The sequence below is a fragment of the Antechinus flavipes genome, chromosome 4 (assembly GCF_016432865.1).
Source record: "Antechinus flavipes isolate AdamAnt ecotype Samford, QLD, Australia chromosome 4, AdamAnt_v2, whole genome shotgun sequence".
NCBI classification, from domain to species: Eukaryota; Metazoa; Chordata; class Mammalia; order Dasyuromorphia; family Dasyuridae; genus Antechinus; species Antechinus flavipes.
This window is the reverse complement of record NC_067401.1, coordinates 113,815,536-113,830,031: the sequence shown is the minus strand read 5'-3', so window position 1 is coordinate 113,830,031 and position 14,496 is coordinate 113,815,536. Positions and strand designations below refer to the sequence as shown.

The window sequence follows — 14,496 nt, the reverse complement described above, 5'->3', positions numbered from 1 at the left end:
AAAATGAATTTGTTGTGCTTATATGACAGATACAGTAATCTATTTTTAAATCTTACCTGCTTTTTCTTTTAAAACATTTGGTTACTTTATAAAACCTAAGCACAGTTGGCAAAACAGGTGGGCAGAATGGCCTCTCATTCTCCTATTTCAGCAAGTTTGGGAGGAAATAACTGTTGCTGACGGTCCCTGCTTGAGTGCTCCTTTGATAGGTTCACCAGTCCATGGCAATATTTCAGTTCTTAACTAAGGTAATAAAAACTGGAACATCTGGTTTAACCTATATAACCAAATATGCTCAGGCATATTTGAAGGGAATTTACCTTCTTTTTTTCTTCTTCTGCATTTAAGGGACTATTTGGCATTGTTTAAAAAGTGCTGCTGTACATATCCAACATATATAGGACTGCTTGCCATCTAGGGGAGGGGGGGTGGAGGGAGGGAGGGGAAAAATCGGAACAGAAACGAGTGCAAGGGATAATGTTGTAAAAAAAATTACCCTGGCATGGATTCTGTCAATATAAAGTAATTATTAAATAAAAATTAAAAAAAAGTGCTGCTGTGAGATAATGAGGATACAACCACATTCTTTACTGACATGAAGAAGCAGTTTAAATAGTCTCCAAGTCTTTAGACTCTGATCTGTTCTAATTTTTGTTACTTGTTAACTATGAGGACAAGTCATCTTACTGCCCAGAACTCTGGGTTTACTTTCTTTAAAATATAGCTAGTAGTATTTATATAAAGGGGGAAAGACTATTATCTCTATGTCCCTTGAAAGTTTTTTCCTTTTGTTTTTAGCCTTTGGACCATATTAACATTTTAAGCAGGTTTGTTGGCACTTTATACCAGACAAAAGATCATCAACAAGGATAAGATATCCTAACTGTCAACTTGGATTTTACCCTGACAGAAGCATTTGTGCTGAATAGTCCAAGACAAGGGACTTTTTTTTGTCCGTAGTTGGCTTTCTCACAAGTGTCATTGCGTGGGATACCAGAAAAAGTGCTGCAAAGTTGAGTTTTGATCATGAATTTAGATTAATAATTTAACATTTTTTGCTTTTCCATGATAACAAAGAATTGGTTTTTCCTGTTTATCAAATACTGGGACAAATTATAGCTAATTCATTGATTTACAAAATTGAAATGAAAAAAGCGTAGACTAAGGCAAAAACTGAATATAATAAGGTGAAATTTAATAAGGATAAATATAAAGTAGTTTTACTTAGATTCAAAAGTCAGATATGCAAACTTTGGTTAAGAAAATATGGCCAGAGACTGATTCTTATAAAAAACACTTGGCACTTTTAATGGATTGCCATGTCGGTCTGAATCAATCCACTGTCAGAGAAGCAGACCCTTTAGCACTCCTTACTGCTCCCCTGTTCCCTCCAAAAACTTTTGTGATTTTGGACTGAATGGTAGTATAGAATCCAGAATGAATGAAAGGACTGTCCAGCTATATCGTGCTCTACTCAGATGTCTGTTGAATTATCTATACTATATTTTAGAATGGACATTGTCAAAATGGATTGTTTTCAGAAGAGGATTAACTAGTGTAATTAAGTAGACTTGAAAGTATGCCATACCAGGATTGGTTGGAAGCCTCAAAGATCTTTAGCTAGAGGAAGCTGAGAATAGCTATCTTCAAATATTTAAAAATTGCCTTGTGGTCTGGGCTCTTATTACTTGTCCTTAGCACTTAGAATGAGGATAAACGAGTAGAAATTACTTGTGGGGCAAATTCAGGCATGATAGAGGAAATTATGACAGAACTATCTAAAAGGAAATGGGGTGTATCACAAGGCGCAGTAAGTTGCTTCTCATTGGAAGTTTTAAGTTGGAAGCTGGCTGACAAGTCTCCTGCCACCTAGTTTTTGCAACCTCAGGAGTTCTTGGTACTTGGACTGGAGTCCACTCATTTGCCAAATCTTATTGCTTCTACCTTTGTGACATCTTCCATATTTATTCTCTCTTCTCTTTTCATATGTGTTTAGACTATTACAGTAGCTTTTTAACTGCATATATAGTATTTTCTCCTTGATTCATCCTCTACACAATTGCCAAAATAATCAGCCTAAAGTACAACTCTAACCATGTCAGCTCCCTTCTTTTTTATTGGAGGACTGAATACAGAATTTTCAAACTGAGCCCTCCACATTGTAGTTCTAGCCTACTTTCTCAGAATTATTAATGCTCATACATACACTCTTCTCCAGACATACTGGCTTATCTTGTTCTCAGCAACTCACCACTTTATCTGCTGTTTTCGTGCCTTAGAGTCTGTTATTTGTGCCTGAATGTTGTTTAAAGTAGTTTTAAAAAATTTTAAAACCAGCCAAATTATAAGAATAGTCTCTTTGTAGACTATAGACAAAGCCCTTTGCTACCTCTACTCTTCAGGAAGCTATCAATCATATTGTGAAAGAAAAATCAGAACAAAAGGGGAAAACCATGAGGGAAAAAAGCAAAAAAAAAAAATTGAAAGTAGCATGTTCAATCTATGTTCAATCTTCAAAGCTTTCTCTGGATGCAGATGGATTTTCCATCCCAAGACTATTGGAATTGTCTTGGATCACTGTATTGCTGAGAAGAGCTAAGACTATTATAGTTGATCATCAAATAATCTTGCTATTATTGTATACAATGTTCTCTTGGTTCTGCTCACTTCATTCAGCAGCAGTTCATTTAAGTCAAGATTCTTTTGAAATCAGCTTGCTCATTATTTCTTATAGAACGATAATATTCTATTACATTGACATCATAACTTAGTCAGGCATTTCCCAACTGAGGGGCATCCACTCAATTTCCAATTCTTTGGCACCACAAAAAGAACTGTTAGAAACATTTTTGCACATATGAGTCCTTGCCTCCTTTATGATCTCTTTGGGATATGGGCCTAGTAGTGACACTGCTGGATCAAAGTGGTCATGCAGTTTTATAGCCCTTTGGGCATAGTTCCAAATTGCTCTCTAGATGGCTAGATCAGTTCACAACTCTACCAGCAATGCATTAGTGTTGCAGCTTTCCCTCATTCCCTCCCAACATTAATCTGGGGAGGTATGGTGTGGTATCTCAAGAGTTTTTTAAATTTGCATTTCTCTAATCAATAGTGATTTAGAGCATTTTTCATATGACTGTAGATGGCTTCAATTTCTTCATCTAAAAATTGTCTGTTTATAGCCTTTGACCATTTATCAAATGGGGAATGACTTGTAGTCTTATAAGTTTGAAGGAAAAGAATCTGGAATTCAGTTTTTAAAATGAGTGTTAAAACTGTTTTTACATACATGTAACTGGGGAAAAAATAAAATAGTAAATTTAAAAATATTGACAGTATGATCTGTAATGGGAATTCCATCTCTATTCCATTAAGGTAGTGATTTTGCTTTATATAACAGGAGTTTTTAGAAAAACTAGAAACGAGCTTCCAAACTTAAATGGCTATAATTAATATTTTGCTCCATGACATTGATAAAGAATTTGTTCTTTTAGAAATTCCTTATCATAACCTAAGTTTAATTGCTGAGAAGTTCCAAATGTTCCCATGTGACAATGTCTGTTTGTTATGAGATATAGAAAATTAATCCTCTCTTGTGTATTGATGTCAATTTTCTAGCTAGTTAAGTTCTATGTGTGCTGATTGTACTATCAAAATTTGAAACAACCCAAGAATTACTTTTAGTATTTGAAGTTTAAATTTTGTATTTCATGTGAAGATCAGGATAAGTATTATCCAGTGTTGTAAAAAGTTCTGATGAGAAGGGGTAAATGGAATTGCATACCTTTTATAAAATGAAATTTTATTTTCAGAAAAAGATTTAAAAATAAAACTAGGGACTGGTTTTATGTGAAAAAAAAAAACAAAAGAGATACACCATTAATTTTATTTTAAAAAGAAGAAAATCAAATTTAATAGTATCAAAAGTGAAAAGGGTGAATTCACCATCAATGAAGATGAAATTAAAATAATTATTAGGAGCGATTTTGCCCAGTTGTATGCCAATAAATCTAACAGTCTAAATAAAGTAGGTGATATTTAGAAAAATGTAAGTTTTCCATCTTAACAGAAGAGGAAATAATGTATTTAAATAACCCTGTTTTAGAAAAAGAAATTGAACAAGCTATCAGTAAGCTTCCTAAGAAAAAATTCCCAGCATCAGATGGATTCATAAGTAAATTCTACCAAATGTTTAAAGAACAGTGAATTCCAATACTATGTAAACATTTGAAAAAATAGTCAAAGGAAGATTCCCACTAAATGCCTTACATGACACAAGTTTGTGTGGATATCTAAACCAGAAAGTGCAAAAATGTAGAAAAAAAAATTTAGACCAGTTTCCCTAATGAATATTGATGCATAAATTTAAAATAAAATTCTAATCAAGGAGATTTCAGCAATACATCACAAAGATCATATACTGTGACCAGATGGAATTTATATTACAAATTCAGAGTTGAGTCAATATTAGGAAAGCTATCAGTATGATTAACAATCACATAACAAAGCCAACAGATTATTTCAATAGATGCAGAAGAAGTTTTTGACAAAATAAAAGTCAATGCTATTAAAAATATTAGAAAGCATGGGAATAAATGGAGCTTTTTTGGGTAGTTTTGACACTTTTTAAAAAAAATTTTATTTAATAATAATTATATTGACAGAATCCATGCCAGGGTAATTTTTTTTTTACAACATTATCCCTTGCACTCGTTTCTGTTCAGATTTTTTCCCTCCCTCACTCCATCCCCTCCCCCAGATGGCAAGCAGTCCTATACATGTTAAATAGGTCACAGTATATCCTAGATACAATATATGTGTGTAGAACTGAACAGTTCTCTTGTTGCACAGGAAAAATTGGATTCAGAAGGTAAAAATAACCTGGGAAGAAAAATTCTTGTGGTTCTGCTCATTTCACTCAGCATCAATTCATGTAAGTCTCTCCAAGCCTCTCTGTCCAAAGAGATCTTAAAGGAGGAAAAGGGACCTACATGTGCAAAAATGTTTGTGGCATCCCTCTTTGTAGTGGCCAGAAACTGGCAACTGAGTGGATGCCCATCAACTGGAGAATGGCTGAATAAATTGTGGTATATAAATGTTATGGAATATTATTGTTCTGTAAGAAATGACCAGCAGGATGAATACAGAGAGGCTTGGAGAGAAACTTACATGAACTGATGCTAAATGAAATGAGCAGGACCAGGAGATCATTATACAATGGTTAATTCAGATGGAAGTGGCTCTCTCTTCAACAATGAGATGATTCAAAGCAGTTCCAGTTGTTTAGTGATGAAGAGAGCTATCTACACCCAGAAAGAGGACTGTGGGAACTGAATGTGGACCACAATATAATATCACTCTTTCTGTTATTGTTTACTTGCAATTTTGTTTTCTTTCCCAGTTTTTTTCCCTTCTTGATTCAATTTTTCTTGTGCAGCAAGATAACAGTATAAATGTGTATACATATATTGGATTTAACATATATTTCAACATATGTAACATGTATTGGACTACCTGCCATCTATGGGAGAGGGTGGGGGGAAGGAGGGGAAAATTTGGAACAAAAGGTTTTGCAAGGATCAATGTTGAAAAAATTACCCATGCATATGTTTTGTAAATAAAAAAGTAATAATAAAAAAATTAAAAACTAAACAAAACAAAAAAATAAAAATAGCATTTTATTTTCCCATAAAATGCAGATAAGTTTTCAACACTCACCTTTGAAAAAGCTTGTGTTCCAAATTTTTCTCCCTCTCCTCCCCCCTTCTTCCCTCTGCAAGACAGCAAACAATCTGATATAGGATAAACACATGCATTTCTTCTAAATATATTTCCATATTCGTCATACTGTGCAAGAAAAATCAGATCAAAAGGGGGAAAAACATGAGAGAAAAAAACCCCAAGCAAACAACAAAAAATTGATGACTTACATTTAGTCTCCATAGTTCTCACTCTGGTTGCAATTGGCACTTTCCATCACAAATCTATTGGAATTTCTTTTAATCATCTCATTGTTGAAAAGAACTAAGACCATTGCAGTTGATCATCCAAAATTATAATATATCAAACTATCAACAAGCATTATTTGTAAAAGACTAAGCTAGAAATAATCACAATGTGAATCAGGGTGGTTGAAGCAAGGATGTCCATTATCATTATTGTTATTTCAATATTATATAAGAAATGCTAGTTATAGCAAGCAATAAAAGAAGAAAAAGAAACTGAAGGAATTAAAACAGTTAATAAGAAACAAAACTGTCATCTTTGCAGATAGAATCATAGACAATGAAAAAAACCCCTAGAAAGAATTGTTTAGCAAAGTTACAGGATATAAAATAAACACACATCAGCATTTCTGTATATAATCAACAACGTCCAGCAGGAAGACATAGAGAAATTCTTTTTAAAAGAATTGTAGACAATATTAAATACTTGGGAGTTTACCTGACAGGACAAATCTAGAAACTTAACTATATGAGCACAATTACAAATTACTTTTTTAAAAAATTTTTTCCTGAAGATCTTTATTTATTTATTTATTTTTTGTGTTCCAATTATTTTTTTAAAAATAATTATAACTTTTTTTTTTTTTGACAGAACCCATGTCTGGGTAATTTTTTAGAACATTATCCCTTGCACTTACTTCTGTTCCGACTTTTCCCCTCCCTCCCTTTATCCCCTCCCCGAGATGGCAAACAGTCCTATACATGTTAAAATATGTCATAATATAACACATACAATATATGTGTGCAGAACCGAACAGTTCTCTTGTTGCACAGGAAGAATTGGATTCAGAAGGTAAAAATAACCTTTTCAGAAGAAAAACAAAAATGCAAATAGTTTACATTCATTTCCCAGTGTTCTTTCTTTGAGTGTAGCTGCTTCTGTCTATCATTGAGCAATTGAAACTGAGTTAGATCTTCTCTTTGTCAAAGAAATCCACTTCCATCAGAATACATCCTCATACAGTACTGTTGTTGAAGTATATAATGATCTCGTGGTTCTGCTCATTTCACTCAGCATCATTTCATGTAAGTCTCTCCAATCCTCTGTCCAAAGAGATCTTAAAGGAGGAAAAGGGACCCACATGTGCAAAAATGTTTGTGGCAGCTCTCTTTGTAGTGGCCAGAAACTGGAAACTGAGTGGATGCCATCAGTTGGAGAATGGCTGAATAAATTATGGTATATGAATGTTATGGAATATTATTGTTCTATAAGAAATGACTAGCAGGATGATTTCAGAAAGGCTGGATTTTAAGTAATATTTTCAAAATAAAATTTTTTTAACATCATTAAAGTTTCTCACAGCATCTCTTCTTCCTTCCCATCCCAGAGAGCTGTCATATAACAAGAAATAATTTTAAGGAAAAAGTTAAGGAAAACTCAACAATACATCAAAATAGATTGAAAATATGTGCAGTGTACTCTTACCCATTGTTGTCCCACCTCTACAAAGGTGTGTGTGTGTTTTATTTCCTTGGAACCATGTTTGCCCTTTGTGGATTTTTTTGTTGTCATGTATACTGTTTTCTTAAACTTGCTTACTTTACATCAGTTCATGTAGATCTTTCCATGCATTTCTGTATTTATCACAATCATCATTTCATATAGCAGTCATATTCTATTACATTATGTACCATCTAATTAGCCATTCCACAGTTCATGGATTATCCACTGTTTCCAGTTTGTTGTTACCGCATAAAGTACTGGTATAAATATTTTGGTTTATATGAAGTCTTATTAAGGACCTTCTTGTAGTGTAAGCCTAATAATGGGACTCATAAGAGTCAAACATTATAAACATTTTTAGTCACTTTAATTGCTGAACTTAAGCTTTGAAAATAATTGTACTGATCATATATATAGCTCCTTCCACTATGTACTAGTATACCTGCCTCTCTTCCCATAGCCTCTTCAATATTATTTCCATCTTTCTTAGTCAATTTTTAGAGTGGTAGGTAATTCTTCAGTTTTTTATTTACAGTTCTCTAACTGGTGAGTTGGAGCATTCTTTTCTGGTCATTATATTTTTGCATTTCTTTTGAGAACTTTTTCACTTTGATCCTTTGACCACTTCTCTGTTAGGGAATAAAAATGGTATATTATTCACAAGATATTCCAGTGTTTTTATAGCTGTGAATCATGGAATTAAGTTTCAGTAGAATCAGTATTATAGATCACCCAAAGGCAAGGGGTGAAGTCTGCAAATAGACTTAAGAATGTTGTCAAGGTAAATTGTGCAAACGAAACAGTAAAAATATTTTCAAAAAGACAGGTATAAGTTCCAGTAGACTTGGGAGGGAAAATGCCATGTGCATCCAGAGAGAGAACTATATTATATAGAGAGACTGAATGTGGATTGAAGCATAGTATTTTCATCTTTTTTTTTTTTTTCTTTCTTGTGTCTTTTTCCCTTTTGGTTTGATTTTTCTTCCACAACATGACATGAAATTTGTTTAAAAGAATCATGTATTTAACCTGTATCATTAGATTGCTTTTGCTATCTTGGGGAGGAGGGGAGGTATGAGGAGGGAGAAAAATTTGTAGCATAAAATCTTGGAAAAATGAATGTTGAAAACTATTTTTACATGTATTTGGAAAAATAAAATACTATTGACATTTTTAAAAGGAATAAAAAAGGCATAAATATGAGAGATTCACAGAAGTTCAACAGATAAGTTTGGAGAGTCTGAATACTGTACTCTGATTCCTGGATTACATTAAGAGGTCAAAAAGGCGGCCATCTTGTGGACTGTTTTATAAGAAGACACAGACCAGAGCCTAAAGTTATTTTAGAATAGAAATAAAAACAACAACCAAAAAAAAAAAATCTCAGGTTTAGAGAAAGGAAATGATTTTCCTTTGGGTTGAGATATGTGTTAGTGACTATATAGATATGGGAGAGGGGAGAGTCACAGAAGTTCAAGGAATATGTTTGGAGAGCCTGAATACTGTACTCTGATCCCTGGGTTACATCAAGAGGTTAATGTTCATATGATGAGGAATGGTTTCCTGGGAGAATTGAGTTCTGCAAAAAATCTCCAAAACTCAGGGACAGTCTCATGAATTTGCGATTTCTAGTGTTGGTTTTAGAAAGATGCTTATTCTAACAGTACTTGAGCAATGGCTTCCAATGGCTTCAGAAAAGAAGTGAAATACATAATAGTCCATGGCCATCTAGCTAATCAGAAATGAAAATTGTGCATGGTTTTTAATTTTTTCATGGAGCATACATCTTTTTGGTACAGCTTTAATTAACTATATTGAGGAGGGAGCACAATTAGCTTTTAAAATGTGTGGTATTGTTCATCTTCCTGAAAAAGTACATGCAGAAAAGGTAGATGAGCTGCTTATATAGCATTTTAAACTTTTACAAGCTTTAGCCTGCCTGCTTGACACTTCAAGAAACATGGAAGGGCACTCACCCGCAAAGCCCTTAGGACGTAACAGAACAAACCGAAGCAGCCCCTTCTCTTAAGTTGCTGCCAGGGGTCCTGCTAAGGCCATTGTTCAGTGACGCAAAGTGAAATGAGTAGAACCAAAAGAATGAAGCCATATTGAGTGGTCATTGAGAGAGAACGTGAACAGCCACAGGAAGTGCTGATAAGCCCTGGGGGTGGTGTGTGTGCTGGTGATTTGTTGTTCATGCCTTTGTGTGCTCCAAGAGGACCACGACTTCAGGGAGGTGATGCTGGAAAGAGGGGGAAATTTTGATGCTTTGTGTTTAATTTAAATATGAAGTTATTAGCTTTGGCACTTAAATGGTCAGTCTTTGATGATTCAAAAAATGGTTAAATAGTGCAAAATTCTAAAAGATTTCAGCAATATCCATGACACCTGAAGAATGTTTCTTAAATGAACCGTATGTTCTTTTCTACATTAGGAATTGTGATGTGAAATTTAACACTTTGAAGTCCTGAATTTTGCTGTGCTTAATTATTAAGCTTTTTCTTTCAGTTATTATTTGATGATTCTTTTCCCTTCAAGGACATAATCTCAAACATTGCATGTTATAGCATTCTTGTTAGACCATACGCTATGTTTTATTGCAGAAAAGTTGAGCATTAAATAGTATTCCTTACAAATCTGTTTTTTTTTTGGGGGGGAGGGAATGTTCCATCTAAAATTTACACTTTGCCAGGTTAAGCCAAACCAGCTTTAGTTTAGTATATATTCTATTCTAAAGTATATATTCTTTAAAAAAAAAAAAAAAAAGATGATCTCTAAGGTATGGTCTCTACCAGCTCAAATCTTAATGATTTTTATGAACTTCTTGATTAGTCTACAAAAACAAGTCATATTTTTTACATTGCTATCTTTATGCAGCTCCAATTCATAGTCACTGTGACCATCACTGCTTACCTGGGATTTTCCACATACAAAAGAGGGCTCCTGTGTACACCAGAATTTTCACTACAAGTGAGTGTGGGCATATACTATTTTTGTTTATTGTTAATGGTAAGGCTTATTTTTTTAACCATGGGTATGGGTATAATTTTTGCTCCCTATGTTCCCCTTCTAAACTAAGCCCAGGTGTAGGATCTTCATCAAGTATGATTTGAGGTGTGAGAATTGTTACACCTAATATGACATAGTGAAAGACTAATCTTTGCCAGATCCATGTCCCTAAGCCTATTTATCTGAGGATTTTTTCATAGGGTTTAAGATTGGCAGAGGAAGGTAAAGATTTATATGTAGTAGTACATGTTAGAATACCTGTATGCATGAAACCATGGGTAGCCTAAAATGCCTGGGGCATAATAGTCTAAAGCTTTTTTTCTGGAAAAGTTTTGTCTTTGAGTAAAATGGCTACACTCTACATAATATATTAGAAGTAGATCTCAGAAAATATTTGTAGTTAGTAAAAATACAAACAAAAACATGACATAATTTAAAACTAAAGGAAAAAGTGGTTTTAAAAAGCTTTCCCCCCCTCTCTTTTACACGTAAATAAATTTTTAACAGAAGTTGTCTAATATAACTCTCCATTATCTTCTTTCCTTCTTTGCCCCTCTTTGAGAAGACAAGTAGTTTGATGTATATTATACATGTACAGTCAATCCCAATTCTTGGCAACTACATAAAGAGCTACTATAAATCTTTTTATACATATAGATCCTTTTACTTTCTTTTTAAAAACCTTTTTGGGATACAGACCTAATAGTATATTGCCAAATCAAAGAGTATGTTGAGTTTTGTAGCTCTTTAAGCACAAATACAAATTGCTCCCCAGAATGGTTGGATGAGTTCTGTTCCAACAGTGAATTGTGTCCCAATTTTTTCACCTCCCCTCAAAAATTTATCATTTTTCTTTTCTCATATTAGTCAATCTGATAGGTATAAAGTGGTTCCTCAGAAATGTTTTAATTTGGGGCAGCTAGGTGATACAGTATGTGGATAGAGTACCAACCCTGAAGTCAGGAGTGCCTGAGTTCAAATGCGATCTCAAACACTTAACACTTCCTAGCTGTGGGACCCTGGACAAGTAACTTAATCCCAGCTGTCTCAGGAGGATAAAAAAAAAGAAAAAAAAGAAAAGTTTTAATTTGCATTTTTCCAAGTAGTGATTTAGAACATTTTTTCATTATGACTAAAGATAGTTTTGATTTCTTCTGAAAACTGCCTGTTCATATCCATTGACCAAAAGTGGTTCTTTCTAAAAGTCCCAAATTTCTTTTTGTAGAGTTCTGTTAAAAAGTCATTGTTTTTGTTAACTCTGTGGCTGCGGTCCTTACATCGTAAAGTGGAATAAGGATGCTAGATTTGGAGTCAGCTGACTCAGGTTAAAGGAAAATCCTAGCTCTGCCATCTGTGTGACTTGGACAAGCCCATCATCTACAAGGGCGGGCGTGTTTTCTTAACTCTAAGGTGAGGGGATTAGACTGGATGACTCTGGGTTCAGCGTAGTTCTTTGTGTTTCTATGTTTCTAAGTATATTCTTTCTATTGAATAGTTGTTCAGGAAGTTGGAGTTTGGCATTTTTATGCTTTTCTTTTCCTTGAGTCTGTTGGCAAGTTATGTTTCACAGGAACTTTTTCTACGCTGTCATCTGTTTGCATTTGAATTTAATGTTCAGATACTGCAAACAAAATACTCCTTCAGTGCTTTAGAAAACGATCGGTCTAAAGTTGGGAAAGCAGAGATCACCGAGTTCCCTCACACTGATGATTATTTGTGTTTTGCAGGAACGAGGTTGTAATAGTTTCTGATTTCTTGGTGGAAGGACAAAAGAAGCGGGCTTCCTCCCAATGATGAAAGTGTGATTGCTAGTGTCTTCATGAGCTCCAGAGGTCATAGCACACTTCCACGAACTCTGATGGCCCCTCGAATGATTTCCGAGGGAGAGCTTGGGGGCATCGCCCAGATCACGTCTTCCCTCTACCTGGGCCGGGGCAGCGTCGCCTCCAACCGCCACCTCCTCCAGGCCCGCGGGATCACCTGCATCGTCAACGCCACCATTGAGATTCCCAATTTCAACTGGCCTCAGTTTGAGTATGTCAAAGTGCCTCTGGCCGACATGCCCCACGCGCCCATCGGGCTGTACTTTGATACTGTGGCCGACAAGATCCACAGTGTGAGCCGCAAGCACGGCGCGACTCTGGTGCACTGCGCCGCGGGGGTGAGCCGCTCCGCCACGCTCTGCCTCGCCTACCTGATGAAGTACCACAGCGTGTGCCTGCTAGAGGCGTACAACTGGGTCAAAGCCCGCAGGCCCGTGATTAGGCCCAACGTAGGTTTCTGGAGGCAGCTGATAGACTACGAGCGTCAGCTCTTTGGGAAGTCGACAGTTAAAATGATACAGACGCCTTATGGCATTGTCCCAGACGTTTATGAGAAAGAGTCTCGACACCTGATGCCTTACTGGGGGATTTAAGGCCGCCACAGCCTGCATCAGCAGCTCCACGGAGCAGAACCAGCATCTGCTACACACAATCTGCTACACCTTTCTTTTCAAATGATCGACTTTTGGTTTTCCCGCAAGTGTTTTTTACACTGGGTGTTCAAGTCTATTTTAAGAGGTAGGGTGGGTGGGGGAAGGGACACATTGCATTGCTAGTGACATTTTTAAAAGTAACCTTTTGAAATAGTGTTTACAAATGATGCTTTTAATCATTTTTAAACAACAATTTGAAAGTTAAATAATTTAATGATATGTTTTGCTCTTCCTCACCCTAAATCTTTTATGCCTTTGACATCATTGCAGGTATCTGAGCTCACTTGAGAGTGACAATCACTTTGTGCTAGGATCAATCCTTCAGACACAGGCTTTTTACTCAAGGCTGCCAACTAAAACAGCTGCTTAGAAAAAATTTCTATAATGCTTCAGTCGTCAGTGGCGTCAACTGTATTCTTTCTCATTCATGATTCACTCAACCTGCAACTTCAAATAAGTAAACTTTTATTTAATTGTAAGTAATGATAATGAAATTTGCTGCAGAGATCATCTAGGAATCACTTTATATGTGATATCCTAGATTATATTATTAGTACTTTTAGTAAACTTGTAATCTTCTTAAACTTTTGTTAGGCAGATTTTTGTTTTTCTGGTAACGATTTACTTTTATGTTTCTTATAAGGGTAAAAGAAAACATGATAAAATATGGTCTTTCTGAAAAAATTATGAACATTATTTAAAATAAGCTTCCCAGCTGAGTCACGTATACCCACACCATGCAGATGGGCAGATAGCAATATCACAGACGAGCACTGCTGGAACAGTGAGAATAATGTGTTTGTTTAAAAAAAAAAGGTAAAAGGTCTTATTCTTTATCAGCCCATTGTTAAGTAGTATGCTTTCTAAAGCACTAGGTCCTCCATTAAAGGTATCTATTTAAAAAAAAAAAAGAGTGCCTCTACTTATATTTTAAAAAAGTTAATAAAGATTATAAATGCAATGGATTTTCTTGACTGCAATTTGATTTAACTTAAGAAATGTCATGCAACCTCCTCAGTGATTAAGACCTTGGACCAATACGGCCTTACAGGGGCTTTGTGAAATGTCAATACCTGACATTTTAAATGAACTATCACCCATAATCCTAGGGAGTAGCTGTATTAGACCAAAACTAATTCTAATCTACCTACTCTCAAGCCTTTCCGGATTTCATGTTGACACTGACGGTGAAGTATACCAGTAGCTATCACGGTGTTTCTGGACTTTTTATTCACTCCTATCAATAAAACATTATTTTTCCCTGCCTGGTGACTCTTCTGGAAGGGAAATGGCTTTTTGTTCTCACACCTATTCTGTTAGAGGCTCTGTCATGCTTCATTAGGGAAAGATTGGAAACCTGTGGTACAACAGGGAGAGAGGGAACCAGAGGAATGTTGCAACGGTGCTAACAGATTTTGCTTCGGCACATGGATTTTGAGTATGAAAGTATAGATTTTGCACCTTGTTATGGAAAACTCCAAATGATCATCCTTTTTACAATGGCAAAAATTTGTAACATTTCTTCTTGAAAAAGTTACCTTAAAAGTGAATGGGGAAATCCT

At 35.3% G+C, this 14,496-nt stretch overlaps 1 protein-coding gene across 3 annotated transcripts in view; it reads left to right on the top strand.

The window, feature by feature from the left end:
• DUSP14 (dual specificity phosphatase 14) overlaps nucleotides 1-14,199 on the top strand; it is a 28,482-nt gene extending 14,283 nt beyond the window's left edge. The window contains exons 2-4 of one of the 3 annotated variants that reach the window (XM_051994068.1): nucleotides 10,327-10,419; nucleotides 12,186-13,019; nucleotides 13,205-14,199. In XM_051994068.1, coding sequence (XP_051850028.1) covers nucleotides 12,278-12,874 — 597 coding nt within the window. In that variant the 5' untranslated portion in view covers nucleotides 10,327-10,419; nucleotides 12,186-12,277 and the 3' untranslated portion in view covers nucleotides 12,875-13,019; nucleotides 13,205-14,199. Of the gene's footprint in view, nucleotides 1-9,882; nucleotides 10,420-12,185; nucleotides 13,020-13,204 lie in introns of those variants that run through there. The other 2 variants (XM_051994069.1, XM_051994071.1) reach the window with 2 other exon arrangements.
• The last annotated feature ends 297 nt before the right edge of the window (nucleotides 14,200-14,496 follow it).